The following is a 16,015-nucleotide window of genomic DNA, read 5'->3' as shown; positions in this document are numbered from 1 at the left end:
ATGCCAACAGGAAAAAGGCCACACGAGAGACCCCGGGAACTGGAAAGAAGCGGTGGAGAGCAGCACATGGCTCTGAAGGGTCCTCCATGTGCCTCTCCACCTCCCGTCAGAACAGCTGCAACCTTGTCTCGTCCACTGCGCCAACCCAGGCTGCAAAGGAAGGCTGTGAATCCAGAGACCCCCACCCTGGGGTCTCCTGCAGCCCAGGGACCCCGCTGCTGCTAGAGCCATGCAGCGAGGCCAGCTTCCCTGAGCTGGAAGCCACAAACAACCAGCAGGACGGCCTGGACCATCAGAAGACGTCAACTCCAGGGCTGCTCGCTTGCCCAACGCCGAGAAACGGGGTGAGAAGAGAGGTTTCGCTTCAGGACGGATGCTGCGAGGTCAAGGGCAAGGAGGGCCAAGACTCCCCTCTCCTACCTCCTGAGACGTGGCAAGGGCCTTGGCTCCTGCAGGGTGGGAGGTCACTCTGTGGCCACCGTCCCCGCCCTTACCACACACCACCCCCTACAGGGGACACCCAGGGCAGCCAACCCCCACCCGCTCCAGCTACAGATGCGACGTCCGTAGCGTGTTCCACACATCCAGTTTAGCTGGTAACCAAGTGCTGTGACCACAGAGTGACCCTCAAACACTGCAGGGCCCTCAGCCAGCACACTTCCCCTCGGGCAGCTTCCCGCGGACTCGAGCAATGTGGCCGGGATCAGGAAGGACCATTTCTGAGCCTCCACCCTGAAGCTCATGGAACTCGCGGCATCCAGAGGGTGCTCAACACGCAGCCCTGTGCACCAGCAGGGTAGTTCGGCAGACACCGGTTGTGAGCGGGGCAGGGCAACGCTGGGGCAGACGGGCCAGCTGAAGGCTTCTCACCACGTCAACCGGCACATCTGCTCTGTCTACAGCCGACACTCTGCTGAGCCAGACTACCAGCATCCCCACCGCTGGGCAGAGACAGGAAGTACAAGGCCTGGGCCTGGACACAGACACGAGTGGGAGGGGGCCGCGGAGAAGGCACGAGGCCCATCTTCCAACTCCAGACACTGAGGAGGATGTCACCTCCACTAGGCCACGAGGTCAGGAGGCCTCCTCCATCCCATTGACACCCAATATGCAGGGGATGGGCTTGGGCCATACGTCAGCCAAGCCTGAGTGACCACCAGAGACAGATGCCACTATCTCCGTGCCCTTCCCAGGTTCTCAAGAGCTACTATCTGCCCACCAAGCCCTGTGCTCAGAGCTTACGCGAGAAAGAGAGAGCGACACTCTCCTCTCCAACGTGTTCTTGGAGAAGAAGGGAGAGGAAGACGCAGGGCGGCGGGGGAGAGGTGGGAACCACAGGAGCACAGCGCAGCTGGGGCCCAGACACGGCCGAGCAGGGCGGCCACCCGAGGACTCCAAGGACCAGCCCCGATCCAACCAGGACCCTCGCTGTAGAGCGTCTGAGACCCAGCTCTGTGCACAGGGGATGTGTACCTGCCGGCGCTTATGGGAGCCTGGGCTCGGGGCCCTCACCTGGACTCCGGACCCCACTATCTGGGTGGCCTGAGCTGTTGGCACTGCTGTCTGCGGCTGCACCTGGGGCTGCACCTGCTGCACCTGGGGCTGCACCTGCGGCTGCTGCACCACCATCGGAGCTCGGACCTGAGGGAAGAAGGGAGCACACAATCTGGAGACACCCAGGGCAGAGGGCAGAGCGCCCCCCACTGTTGTGGGAGCCTCGAGTCTCCAAGCCTTCCCTGACAAGGTGGGTGGGATTGCCACGACTTCACTGGCTGATGTCCTGTGACTGGCCGTCCCTTATCTGGGGCTCCTCTCAGGACTGTCCCACACCAGCTGGCTCTGAATCAGCATGGCTGGGCCCACCTCCCCCAACTTTAGCAAGAAGTTAGCCCCAACAGGATGTCACCACACAGCTGTATCCACCAGCTACCTCAGCAAGCAAAGCGATGGCCCCAAGGCCACGTGCACAGCCCAGACTGCTCGGCCAAGCACACTGACAGCTCACTTGGAGCCCCGACTCCTAGAAGGAAACAGGGCCAGCTGGCTCCCAGGTGACAAATGTGACCCTCCTCATGACTCCTTCCAGCCTGCACTGGGGGCCTCCTATCCACCCGCCGTTTGGTTCAGGTGTGACCCTGTCCCCACTCTGCTCAATGAACTGCAAATAGAAAAGGCTAAGAAAACCAAGGAAGTGAGCTAAAAAAAATCTTAAGACGGCCCCTGGACACAGCTACCCCCAACCTGGTGACAATATCTTGTCTTCCATGTAAATATCACTCTACTGGACTTGCTTTTACAGAGCTGTAGGAGACTAAAAATTACAGTATTTTATATTAAACCCTTTCAAAGATACACTGATCTCTGCTCAGAGCAGAACCCCAAGCGGTCAGCAGACCTGTGGATGCTCAGTGGAGACACAGGCCCTCCCCTACAGTGAGAAAGCAGGTGCTGCCACCCAGCTAACTGTCCATGATCTTACACGTCCCGGCCTCTGCCGGGGTCAGCGTGTTGCTTGGGAGACGAGCTGCTGGCCCAGCAGCGGGGGCGCCCCGCACAGGGTGCACGCTCCACTGCCAGGCAGGACGTGGGGGCCGGGGTCAGGGAGGGCACCTGAGTCCCAGGGCGTGAAGAAGAGGATGTGCTGTCTATGGCCAAGGAGCCTGAGACATCGCGGCAGTGCATAAAGGCACGAGGGCCCTGGGCACTCACCAGCTTCAGCTGTGGCTGGGTGTACAGCATCTGCCCAGGGAGTGCCGGCGCCTGTGACACCAGAGGCTGCGTCTGGGACTGTGGTGGAAGCTGCGACGGCTGGTTCTGGGCCACTGGCGGCTGGGGCTGTGGTGGTGGCTGGTGGTGCTGTGGGTGGTGCAGCTGCTGCAGCTGCTGAGGCAGGGCCTGCGAGGGGGTGGGCTGGGGCTGCTGCATGGGTGGCTGCTGCATGGGTGGTGGGGCCTGCAAAGCCTGCTGCTGCTGCTGCTGTTGCTGCAGCTGCAGCTGTGCCATCCGCTGCAGCTGCTGTTGCTGCTGCTGCTGCTGCATCTAGGGCGAAAACAAGCAGCACTGGTCACCTCGCTGGCCCCCGGGCCCCATGCCGGCCTTGCCCCCGAGAAGTCTGCCTGGGCTGCTCTCACAGAGGTGGAGGGAGCACCTCCCAGAATGACACTGGGGACGCCCAGGGTGCACCTGCGCCTTGGCTGCCAGATGCCAGCCCACCCCTAGGCCTGAGAAACGGAAGAGGGTCAAGAGAAGTGTCTGGAGGGCTGAGCAAGGGGTCACCTAGAGATGCAGCCCCAGAGAGGCTGGGATCAAGGCTCGACTGACTGCACATCTCTGCAGCCTCTCCAGGGACACGTTTGGTCCCTATGAGGTCATGGTACGAGCCTCAGGATGAGGAGGAAAAGTGGGACTGAAGGTTCACTGTCAGCCCTGGGAGAGGGGCTTCAAGGTCCAGGAGGGAGACTGATGGGAAAAGGAGGCAGCAAACTGAGGCCTGGGGCAGGTGGGAAAGTGGAGCGGGTCTCTCAGCTTCCCTCCCTCAACCAAGAGCAGACTGAAGGAAGACACATAACACGTCTGGGCACTGACCACAAATCACAGGAGGGAGAAAAGGTTTTCTTGTAAGCAGGGTATTTAATGTGACATTGCCACTCCCCTGTGGGACACTAGATGGGGTTCGATTAGTGCTGCGTCCAGACACCTGAACACTCAGGGGCAAAAACAGGAGGCACGCTGTGCTCCAAGGAAACGCACGCCCACGGGGTAGCCCAGAAATGCCTGCGCGGTGGTGTCCACCTCCCCCTTGCCTGTTAGCTCCCACATGAGTCATTTGCACCCAGGGGCCTCGGCTGGCCCAGGTCCCCGGCACACAGCAGGCCCGTGGGAGATGCCCTCCTCGTGGGGTCCCGGGCTCTGGGAGGAGGCGGCGGCCCAGGTGCAGGAGGAGGGGCGCCGATACCTGCTGCTGGTTTTGATGGTGCAGCTTAATCAGGTGCTGCTGCTGCTGCTGCTGGAGCTGCTGCTGCTGCTGCACCGCCGCCTGGAACTGCTGCTGCATGGCGCTCTGCTGCGCCTGGAACTGTTGCTGCTGCTGCTGCTGCTGCTGCTGTTGCTGCTGCTGCTGCAGCGCCACCTGCTGCTGCTGGAACTGCTGCTGCTGCTGCTGCAGCGCCACCTGCTGGAGCTGCAGCTGGGCTGGAGAGAGCGCGCGTCAGGGGACAGGGGATTGGGCAGGGTGGCACCGCAATGCCCCTGAGACCAACTGCCCTGAGCCACTTGTAACAGGTCCTGTGATGGCGAGGAGGCCCGGCCCCCAGTAAACCTTCGTCTGCCCTCTGCCTGCACAGGGGGCCTCCGCGGGACCCTGGGTGCCCACGGAGCCCCATGCCTGGGCTCCTTGGACTCGGCACAGTGGTGACAAGGTTCACTGCGCCGTCCCTTTCTTTCTACGGCCGAGTGACACCCCACTGAACGGATTTCCCAAGTAGCCACCCATCAGTTGACAGACATGTGGGTCGCTCCCACTTCTTGGTGGTTAGGGATAACACGGATATAAACAATCATTCACAAGATTTTCTGCGGTTTCTTTTCAGAAGGTGAAAATGTGTTAGGACTGACTGTGACGGCTGAATGACTGTGAGCGCACTGAAAACCACCGCCCGGTGCAGGTGAACCACACAAATGGAGCTGTCACCTGAGGTCAAAAAGAGGACCACAGAGAGACTGCACACTTCGCCCGGTTCCCGCAATGGGACCACTGTGGAAAACCAGAACATCGTAACACAGTCAGCACATGCGCTCACCTGCCTGAGTTCTACACGTTTTCTCACCTGGGTAGATTCAGCAGCTGTCACAATCAAAACACTGAACGGTCCCAACACCACAGGGAGCCCTCGTGGTGCCACCCCCTTCAGCAACTACTCCAGTGACCTCCGGTTCTTACATTTTAAAAATGCCGTAGAAGGGGAACCCTATAGCCGGCCCGGCTTTCTCCTTCAGCACACCCTCTGCAGACAGGCCGGGTGAGGAGCCTCTCCCAGCAGCACCTGCCTTTAAGCATACGTGTCCCAACCACGGGCTTAGACAAAGCTCTTCTCTACATTTATCACCTTCTGTGCTTAACTACCAGTAACGGAGACGAAACTGCCCACATGCCTTCCATTTCCAGGTCTTGCTGCATCGTCTTCTGAAATGTATTTTTGTTGGACTGCTGGGTTGAATTTTGTATGCTGTTTGGTCTTGTGGTTTGTTGTTTCTGTCTATCTCCATGTTTCCTATTGGTTTGGAATTTACAAACTACTTCTATTATTTCAGCAACGACCTTTTCAATTTTATCACGCGTATTTAACTTTATGTGCACACGACGGACCTGAAATCCTTGACATGTCCACTTCCTGACTTCCATTTAGCAGGGTCCCTGTTTATCTTCTCACGCCCATACGGCAGACTTATGTTAAGAGGCAGGATAGGATGAAGACCAGGGGTACAGCCTCTGACCCCAGTGCCTGGCTTCAAACCCCAACTCTGACACTGCTCTGCACCCCAGTTTCCTTAGCTGGAGAAAAGAGACAATAGTACCTCCCACACACACTGGACTAAGAACTAATCTATTACTGACTCAAAATTCCAGAGCTTGCAAAGAGAGGAGGTGAGCTCTGAGGATTATCTTAAGATAATTTTTGTTTATATGTGGATTTACAACCTCCTGACACTTTGTGCCAGACAGCTATTCCCTGTGGGGGGGCATCCATGCACGGAAGAGCTCAATGGCACCTCTGGCCTCTGCCCGCTGGCTGCCAGCAGCACCCCTGATGTAATGCCAAAATGTCTCCAAACATTGCCAAATCCCCCACAGGGTGCAGAATCGCTGACAATCACTGGTTTAGATTTATGCGTGTTTACTCCCTTATGTGGGAAATGTTTCTCCTTCCATTTACACCTGGTATCTTGGGAAGGATGGTCTGAGAGGTAAGAGGAAATGGTGAAGAAAAAAATAAAAAAGAGTATGTCCTTAAAAAACCATCTAGCGAAGGTCCCAGGCTTTATATCTGATTACCTGTTGATTCATCCACACTTTTCTTCTTTCAATAACTTTATTTCTCATTTCTGCAAGTTCTACTTGGTTACTTTTCAGATCTGCATGGTCATGCATGATGCGGGCTCACTGACTTGGAATTCCAGGCTTTATTTGGTTAAGCACCCCAAGGCCATGTCTAACAATGGCTATGTCAGGAGGAGGATGGTCCTCAGCCCCCAGTCTATCAAATAGCCAGAAATAGGGCTTATTTTAAAGTTGGTTTTACACACACGATGTTAAAATTCATCTAGAAACAAACACGCATAGAGGTTAAAAGTAAGTGTGGCTTCCAACCCTGTATCCCAACCCCAGCCTCTCCAACAGTCGCAGTGTGCCTCCTGCGACTAACCCAGGTCACCTGAGATGCACAGTGGGTTCTGGACTGCCCTTCAAGAGCCCTGGCCACCTCTGACCCAGGACTTGCCCTCTAGGGGCATGACACTAAGGCCTGAAGCAGCCTTCATCACACAGCAGTGTGTGGAGGTGTCAGAAAGGGGTAGCAGGCACCCAATGGGCCACTACATCTGTTTCAGGTAGACCAGGTGGCAAGCGGTCACAGGCAGGGCAGGAGGGTGTCTGGTAGAAGCGGCAGCGGGACATGAAAGCAGAGACCCACTGCAACCCCCACCTCAGAAGCTGAAAACAGGATTTGGTCCAAGGTCAAACCAGGAAGGATGCAGGCAGCTGACCAAAGCTTCGCCCTGAACTGACAAAGTCCTAGGGGAGAGACTGCAAGACAAACCATGGGAGCATCGGAAACTAATACGTTCTAAACTAGTTTTATTATAAAAGCTACGTCTGTGATGAAAAGAAATTCAACCACTGCACCAGAGTATAACGGAAGGAGCCAGAGCAGACACTTCTGAGCATCCCGCCCCATGTGTGCGTGTATGTGTGTGCCCTGACAAGACGGACACCGGAGCTCAGATACAGAACCAAGTGATGGGCGAGTGGTCAGATGGCAAGACGTCCACAGGGAGAAGGGACGAGGGGCGGCTGGGGCGCGAGGACAGAGCAAGGCACAAGGCAGCGCCGGCACACCAGGACACCCGGCACAGCACTCAGTGCTTGTGCCAGGTGGCGGGCAGCCACTGTCCTTTTCCCTGGGCTCCCGCGAGGGGTGGCCGACAGGAGCATGCGAGAAAGCACAAGTACACGAGTGGCCACAGAGGCTTTACTTGTCACAGCTGAGCAACCCAAGTGCCCTTCAAGGGAGAGTGGACAGGGAAACGCGGAACAGCCAGTCCAGGGGGCCCACTCGTCAGTGCACAGGAACAAATTCCAGCGCAACCCGGAGATGTCAAGAGTGTTACACCAAATGAAAGCAGCCAATCTCAGAAAGTCAAATACTGTATGATTCCACAGGATGTAACATCGGCAAAGTGACAATTACAGAGGCAGAGAGCTGACCAGTGGCAGCCAGGCTCAGGGCTGGAGGGAAGGCACCACCCATGGTGGTGGCGGATGGGTGCCTCGTGCCTGCCAACTGTGGGGAGGGTTACTCCATGTGTCGGTGACGTCTAAGATGCCACCTACCACTGGGGAAGAGAAGCACAAGGATGGCCAGGCGCCTCCTGCAGAAAGGGAATCTGGCAGCAAGCCACAGCCATGCAGGCAGGGGCCAGGGAAGCACGGGAAGGGACAGTCCCCAGGTTGGGGCAGGCTGGAGTCCAGGGGTTCTGACAACACTGTGGTTGCAAACACCGAGACAGAACTGTTTCTATCTTGACTACAGAGCACAGCCCCTACAAAGGGGTCCCGGGCCAACTGCCCCCATCTGAGCGCACTGCTGTGCCCAGGGCCAGCGGGCCTCAGCGCCCCAACCCTTTTGGGACTCTTCTCCCCACTCTCCTCACCCACACCTTACTAAGCAAAGGAATATGATGCCTCTCTGAGCAGTGCGGTACTTACTCTGTGGAGCTGCTGTGGACACAACCGCCAGGCCATGGGGCGCCATCCCTGAGGTGCCTGGAGGTGGCTGCCCCGAGAGGGGCATCGGCTGCCCCAGGGCGCCAAGGCCCCCCATCCCGCCCAGCGGCTGTCCTGGGCCCCGAGAAGGCAGGCCGATTCCAGCAGCTCCCGCGGCGGGCCCACCCGTCAGGCTCTGGAGCGCGTTCATTGGGTCTGCAGGAGACAGGGCACAGCGTCCCAGGCTCTGCCGGCCGGCAGCCTCCCCGAGCCACACCACCTCCGCCTCCAGGCTCCACTCCCTCCGCGCCCCAGGCGGGGAGAGGCCGGAGCTCTGGGAGTCCCCCAAACCCTGGCACAACTGCCTGCCACACGCCAGCGGCCAGGACACTGGAGTGCCTGTCACTCTCCTGGACCCGGAGCCCTGCCCTCCAGCTGGGTGACACACAGCTGGGAATTTCAAAGAAAACGCGGGACAAGGGTCTTTCTTCACAGGGGCAGGGGCAGATCTTCTCCCAGGGAGGTTACAAGTCCCCTTGTACCTCAGAAGCCCACCTCTGCTAAGTCTGGGCAGGACCCCGCAGAGAAGCAGTTTTCAGGTAAGAACCCCAAGAACCAGAGAAAGTGAGCAGGAGGGGTCTCCCTGGCCACCCTGGGCCAGCTGGCTGACAATCACTGCCCATGCCCCCAGGCCCCTGGGCACCCGGCCCCTGTGGCTCCGCCGCCTATGGAGAGACAGCAGGCTAGGCAGCTCCCTGCCTGACAGGCTGCAGTTTAGCTGGCTGTTTGGATATGCTAAACGCCTTCACTGGCTGCTCACTCGGCAAGACCAGGGCTAAAGAAACAGGGCTGTCATATGATAAACGCTTGAAATTAAAAACTGAATAATAATTTTTAACTTACAAAGAAACTCTGTAACATGAGAAAGTGAATTCATAGCTATTCTCTGAGAATTACCACCACAGATCATTACACTGAATATACCATAACAGTTCTCCAGAGAGCCCATAATTCTGGACAGTATCTCAGCAATCATGAGACTTCATCCTCTTTGCTGGGTGGAGGGGGAGGGGTGGTGCTGGGAGGAAGGTGGGCGGAGGGCCAGGAGCTCTTGGTTCCCACGGAACCAGGGTCTTTCCAGAAACTTTTTCCTCTAGAGACAGCTCAATCCCAGGCACACACAGCATCCACCTTGTCACTCCTGCCACCCCAGATCCAAAGTTGGGAAAAACTTTCATTCAAAAAGGAAAAACTCTTACCACTGACAGAAGCTTGAGATTTCTTGTTATCTATATTTAAAAAAAAAAAAGAAAAAAACCAAAGTAAACAAAGTTTTAAATAACCACATACTTCCATGCTAAGTCAATTCTGAAGGCATTCGCCCAGACGTCATTTGCTAAAACTAAGCTGACTCTGCCTAGAAACTAGACAAAACATACCTCAGAGCTTCAGAATGTGTGTGCACATGTGCATGAACACATGTGTGCGTGTGTCCCACCCCCTGCAGCATGGACACACAAGGAGGCCTGGGAAAGAGGCCCAGAAGCACCCACAGTCAGCCCAAGCCTTGCATCCTTGCCCCAGGCAGAGGCTTGCTCTGGGCCCCATCCCTCCCAGGTCCCGGCTTCAACCCAGTAAAAAGTCAGTGTGGAAAGAAGCAACAGCCCGTAGGGACGCAGGGACTCTCTCCCTCCATGGGAGATGACTGACACTCAGGCTGTAGCTGCCTCTACAGCCACAGGAGCAGCAGCTCCATGGACTGGCTGCGTGGGGAGCGGGGCAGAGCTGTCTCCCGTGGTCACGCAAATGCAGGCAGGAGGGAGGAGCCAGGGTGGAAACCCCACAGTGCCCAGGAGGCTGGTGTCCTTGAGAGACCGCGGTCACTCAGGAACACAGTGTCCACACAGATAGGCCCAACACAAAAGACCACTGAGCCCCGACCCTGGCTGCAGTGACACAGGAGCTCTGAAGAGCCACAGGGCTGCAGGCTGGCGGACAGGAGCACAGTGGCCCTGCGCATCTCACGGGGCAGGGAGCGAGGGACGGCCCTGGAGAAGCTGGCCCCAGAAACTTCCAGCCTGACAGTAACACATGTTTATGTCCAGGCTCCCCCGGTCAACAAAAACAATTAGGGAAGAAAGTGTTCAGGGTGGACTCTGCTTACTTAAGGATGGCCTAGGGATGAAAGCAGCAGTCCTTCGAAAAGGGAGAATAAACAGACAGGCGGGAAGAGCAATCCGGTTTAGACCGCTTGGACGCCAAAATCAGCATGTCTGAGGCTGATGCTCTGGGAGGATGGCAGACGTGGAATCCAATGCAAAGCAATGAAGAGCCTCCCAGAAGCAGGCGCTGCTCACAGACATCCCACCTCGGGCCCAGCGGCCGACCACCACCACCCAGAGACGTGAAGTTTACTTACGAATGTCTCGAAAATGGATAATAAGCCTGGCCACGAGGGAAAGGTATTCGTCCTAAAAGTAAAAACAGGAAGCAGTTTAATCCCAGATGGCGAAGAGACACTCTGCTCTGCCCCCAGCAGAGGCCTTTCCCCAGGGCGATGCCTGGCCCCCTCCCAGGATGGAGACAGGCCTCCGTGCGAGGCTCCCGCAGGCCAACAAAAGGCACAAACAGAAAACCAAGAAGGTACAAGGCCCTAGGAGCTGCTGCTTCCCTGCAAGCTGGGAACCCCAGCCAGGGCCGTGTGGGGCTCAGGACCCCACTCCTCAGAAGGGCCTGAGGGCACACGCATTGCAGTGTCTTTGCTCTAATTGTACCAAAGCACGTTCACTTTTAAGGCCGGCCTGTTGCTTTTCACTGCTGAGGTCGTGCTCGCATGCAAATCTGAACAAGCGCCAGGCTGCGCTAAAAGCCCTGTGCTGATCCAAATTTACTGCACAGCTGAGGGGAAGGCACAATGCCACTCAGGGGAGGCAGGTGAAGGCCACCACTGAGGGCCCTCTGGGCTCTGGAAGCCACATCTCTGGAACAGCCTACAAGGCCTGCCTTCCACGAACTGTCTTTGCTGTAACCAAGGACATCTACTTCAGGGAAATCACTACTTTGAGTTTGTCCTGAGGTCAACGAAGGGATGTTTATAAATCAAATCTTATTTCAGAGATGCTGGGCCGTCCTGGCAAAGCAGGCAGAGGGCAGGGCCTTCAGCCCCACCTGCTCACACACCCCTCCTAAGTCACTGCGACCCTGAGTCCAAGGGACAGCAGGCTGGCGGGACAACCAGCTGCAGCTCCTGTGCTAGGACACTGGGCAGCCCACAAGCCCAGGGACAGAGTGAACCATCGTGAGAACACCTCGAGGGGAGCTACAGGAGAGAGGGAAGCACGCTCTCTCATCCTCCAGCCCCAATTCATCTCTGGCGGATACAGGCCTGGGGCGGCCGCAGGCCAGGTACAGAGGAAGGGCAGGGAGGCTCTGCTGCAGCAAAGGGACCCAGGGGAGGAAGGCCAACATGCCCAACCCTCCATGGCCCCCACCCATTCCTGGGAGAGGGCCCCCCAGGTCAGCTGATGAGGTTGGTCTCTGGAGGAGAGCAGGGTGGCAAGTGGGGCAAGAAAAGCAGGGGATAGCACGAGCCCAGAAACAAGGGATCAAGGACAAGGTGGCTAAGGACAGGGGGTCGAGGACAAGGGGCTGGCCAGCTCAATGTCTGATGTCTCGTTAAGGCCTTGGGCCATCTTTGAGGTCAGAGAAACCATAGGAGAATTTGCTGAGCTCTGTACGCTCTCATAAAAAGTGAAACAGGAGGACGCAGGTTGAAAAAGCAGCCAGACACAGTTACTCCAACACAAGGTACAATGAATGGGGCTCAGGGCCATGTTCCCAAAGCCCCTGGCACCGAACCAGGACCGAGCTCTCTGAGCTGGGCAGGCAGAGGGCATCCTCAGTTCCGCTGAGGCTGCTCTGAGCCGGGTGCCCAGGAGTGATCAGCTGACAGAAGTGGGCATGGGGAGTCACACTGCCACTGAGGGAGTTCTTGAGGGTTAAATACATCTCCAAAATCCTTGCCAAGGCCATAGGTCTGCACTGAGGGCGACTCTGACCCCCAGGGCCAGCTGCTTTCCTCCCGGCCTGACTGACCTCCCCTGGCATGGGACTTGTTAGTTTCTACAAAGTCTTAAGTTTTCTCCACATATTGAAAAATATACCAAGTCCCAGAGCAGGCACTCCAGAGCCAGTGTTCTCAGCAACACAGGAACTTTGATAAGCACTGTGCTGTGATTCACATATTTTAACATTTTATTTTTATACATTATTTTAGACATACAAAAATGAATAATAAAAAAATGACAATGGGCTCCTTACCCAGTTTCAATTAAAAAATTAGATGGCAAGGAGAAAGCAATCTAGCACCCCGTGCCCCCACTGACTTGCCCTACACCTCACTGGTCAACTGGAGAAAGTCATGAGGACTAGACAGCATGCTGATAAAGGATGCTCAGTATGTGCTCCTAAAAACAGAGCTACTGAAAACCAAAGGGTCAGCATTTACAAGGCAGCTTCCGAGCAAGCACGCTGACCAGAGTTGGGGGGTGCAGGAGGAGTCCCGGAGGTCATCCTTCAGACAGAGCAGGGGCAGGAAAAGGGCCCCTGGACCTGTCAGGAACCGGCTGCATCCAGGCCTTTCCAGCAGATTCCAGCAGCTGTCAAGAAAATGCTAGTCGGGGGATAGTGTATAGCTCGGTGGTAGAGTGTATGCTTAGCATGCATGAGGTCCTGGTTCAATTCCCAGTACCTCCACTAAAAAATAAATAAATAAATTTAATGACCTCCCCCACCAAAGAAAAGAAAATGTAGCCTTTTCAGGTATTCGCATTTTTCAATGGATATAACTGTGCTTTTCTCTTCCAATATCTGGCTCCAATTAAGTGCGGACAGCAGAAGATGTATTCAGATTCAGTCAAAAGCCTGACCCGGGGCTCACGAAGTCCTTAAGAAAGACTGAAGGGAGGACAGCGTCTTCTGTACCAGACAGGCGTAGCCTCCTCCTCCTTTCCCGGCAGTGCTCCTGCCCTGTGACTCCCGCCGGCTGCTGGGCAGCTCAGGTCCTCCTCTTTATTAGCCTCTAGGCAGCTTCCCATTTCTGATGCTCTCAGCCTCCCTGGACCAAGTTTCACCTTGGGCCCCCCACCCCGCCCCCCACTACAGGGACTCGGGTCTACATGTCACATCTACACTGTAAACCAGAGACATGCACAACTTTCATATGATACCATGTTATGTGCAAAAGAGTTGGCATGTGTACAAGGTAAGTTTCATTTAAAAACAACCAAGCGATGAGCCAACACTGTGAGAAGCCTCTCCCCGTGCTGCTGCCGTGCCCACGCAGGTCCCAGGTCCTCAGCTGCTCCCTTCTGGCGGAGGCCAAATCTCCCCGACTCCTCAGGAGGCTGGCGCGAGGGCCTAGAGTGGCTGTTATCGCAACCCCCCTACCAAGAACACTTGATTTTGTTTCCCTCTGTCTCCTTCAGGCAGAGAGGAGTCCCACCTGCAGGAACTAAAGTGGGTGTCTGTCACCTTGCCAGACGGGAGGAAGAGAGGGACAGGGCTGAGAGTGCAGGCGCTGAGCCCAGACTACCCGGGGGCCCCCAGCTTCACCTGCACCTGGCTGGGTGACCTCCTGGGCAAGTCACCTGGCTTCTGTGTACCTGAGCCTCCCCCTCTGCAAACTAGGGAGAGCGGTACTGTGCCTGCTTCATGGGACCCTGCAAGGGGACATCACTTTACAGGGGGGCCCAGGCCCAGGCCCTAGGCGTGGAGCCAGCCAGTGACAGGATGGACACGGCTCTGCCTGCAGTGCCAGCACACTGGGCAGTGGACTCAGCGAGTTCTTCTACACAAGAGCACTCCAGGCTTTCCTCGCCCTGGGGTCTACATCAGGCAGCCTGACATGCCCATTAGAGCCACAGGTTCCCTCAGGGTGGACACCTCTGGATCCACCAGCTTGCCAGGATTCCTCCCAGCCCCTCCCCAGGTCCAGAGACAGAGAAATCACTCTTTCCGACCCTTTCCCTTGCTCCAGGTTCCACCTCTGAAGTCCTTTCACAGTCACTCTGAAGGGGTCTCAGGTAGGAGAGGCTGGTGACAAGCATGTCCAGGATGCCACCTGCCTGCAGAGTCCCTCCAGAGTCTTGCCCTAGAGGAAGGGCCTCCTGCACGGAGGGCACCCGCTCCTCAGGGGCTCCAGCAGGACCAAGGAGCTGGACATCAGACAAGAGTGCCCACGCAGTATGTCTGTCTCTCCAAAAATGACCCAGGACATCCTCACACCTTTCTAGAAATACCTCTCTTCCCAACAGTCAGGGCCTCCTCTTGAAGGGAAGGATTCAGAACCAGCCTGACTCAAGGAAATGAGACTGCAGTTATGAAGGTGAGCTGTAGGGGCTGAAGAAGGTCCCAGGTGAAGGCTCTGGGGGGCTGCTGAGCTGCTAGGTGCCCCCTAGGAGAGGAGTTTACCTCCTTCTGCCAAGAGGGTCTCTGTGGTGGCCTGTCTCCAAGACGGCAGCCAACGACCATTTGCCTCCCTGTACACAGGCTGCAGCACATCAAAGGTGAGACCATTCCCACCCAGTGACACTCGAGGACACTGGGGACTGACATCTTCCACTCCCCCTACTTGGAAGCCAGCCGCCAGGCCATGCGGAAGTCCTGGCTCTACTGCCAGAGACACTGAGTGGCGGCCACATCGAGAAAGCCAATGTTCAGACACGTGAGTGAGGCCTTTCTGGACCTCCTGCCCAGCGCAGCTCCCAGCTGGATGTGGCTGTCTGAGAGTCACTGGTGAGACCAGCAAAGTGGCCAATGGGACAATTCCCAGCATCTCAACCCTGGCCCACAGGATCTGGAGAAACAGCAACTCATTTCTGTAGCCACTACATCTGGGGTAGTTCCCTATAAAGCCACAGACAACAAACAATACTGACCAACAAGCTGCGCATTTCAAAAGCTTAAATAATTCAATAAACCCTCAAAGTTCTTATCTCATCCCCCCAAATATTTGCAAATCATGTATCTAATAAGAGACTTGAATCCAAAATTTATAAAGAGTTCTAACAATCTAACAATAAGACAACCAACAACCCAATTTTAAAATGGGCAAAGGATCTGAATAAATATTTCTCCAGAGAAAATATACAAATGACAAATAAACACAATGAGTCATCAGAGAATGCAAATCAACGCCACAATCAGATACCACTTCACAACGATTACAACGGCTCTGATACAAAAGACAGTAACAAGTACTGACGAGGAGTGGAGGGACTACCCCTCGTCACTCCACGCACGAATGGGAAATGGTGCTGCTGCTCTGCAAACACTCTGGCAGTTCCTCCGAAGGTTAAACACAGAGTCACCACATGATCCAGAATTCCTTTTTCCAGGTACAGACCCAAGAGAAATGGAAATGTGTCACCCGGAAAGCTGGTACACACATGTTCATGGCAGCATTACTGTAACAGCCAAAAAGTGGGAACACTCAAGATGTCCATCAACTGAGGAATGGATAAATAAAATGTGGTATAATCCATACGATGGAATGCTATTTGTTAATAAAAAGGAATAAATAAAGTACACAGTTCATGATGAACACTGGAAATATTATGTTAAATGAAAGAAGCCAATCACAAAAACATACTGAACGATTATATTTACACAAAAAGTTTAGAACAGGCAAATCCATAGCAACAAAAAGCAGGTAAGTGGCTGCCCAGGGCTAAGGGCAGATGCGGAGTGAGGGCTATCGGGTCTCGGTTTCTTCTAGACAAGGCTCTAAGATGCTCTAATGCTCTAAGACTGCTTGTGGTGATGGCTGTACTAAGGACCCCTGGACTGCACACTTTAAATGGGTGAATCATACAGTGTACGAATTAGATCTCAGTAAAGTCATTACAGAAAGAAGACAATGCTGATCTACGTCCCCGGCACAGAGCTGCCCACCTCGGTCCACATACTCCTGTAGCTCTTCCGGGCACCCACCCGGACTCACGTGAACTCTGACCCCAAGCCCAGATCACACAG

At 55.5% G+C, this 16,015-nt stretch overlaps 1 protein-coding gene across 2 annotated transcripts in view; it reads right to left on the bottom strand.

The window, feature by feature from the left end:
• The window catches only part of MED15 (mediator complex subunit 15), a 36,194-nt gene that overhangs the window by 8,317 nt on the left and 11,862 nt on the right, over positions 1-16,015 (bottom strand). For both annotated transcript variants that reach the window (XR_004316753.1, XM_032472114.1), the window contains exons 3-8: positions 10,401-10,452; positions 9,241-9,270; positions 7,985-8,197; positions 3,956-4,191; positions 2,710-3,039; positions 1,513-1,641 (exon numbers count right to left, since the gene is read on the bottom strand). Coding sequence is in view for 1 of the 2 variants with exons in the window: in XM_032472114.1 (XP_032328005.1) it covers positions 1,513-1,641; positions 2,710-3,039; positions 3,956-4,191; positions 7,985-8,197; positions 9,241-9,270; positions 10,401-10,452 (990 nt within the window). In the remaining variant the exon portion in view is untranslated. The remainder of the gene's footprint in view (positions 1-1,512; positions 1,642-2,709; positions 3,040-3,955; positions 4,192-7,984; positions 8,198-9,240; positions 9,271-10,400; positions 10,453-16,015) is intronic.

This window comes from Camelus ferus, chromosome 32 (assembly GCF_009834535.1).
Source record: "Camelus ferus isolate YT-003-E chromosome 32, BCGSAC_Cfer_1.0, whole genome shotgun sequence".
Lineage (NCBI taxonomy): Eukaryota > Metazoa > Chordata > Mammalia > Artiodactyla > Camelidae > Camelus > Camelus ferus.
Note: the sequence above shows the minus strand (reverse complement) of the source record. Positions and strands in the feature narration are given on the sequence as shown.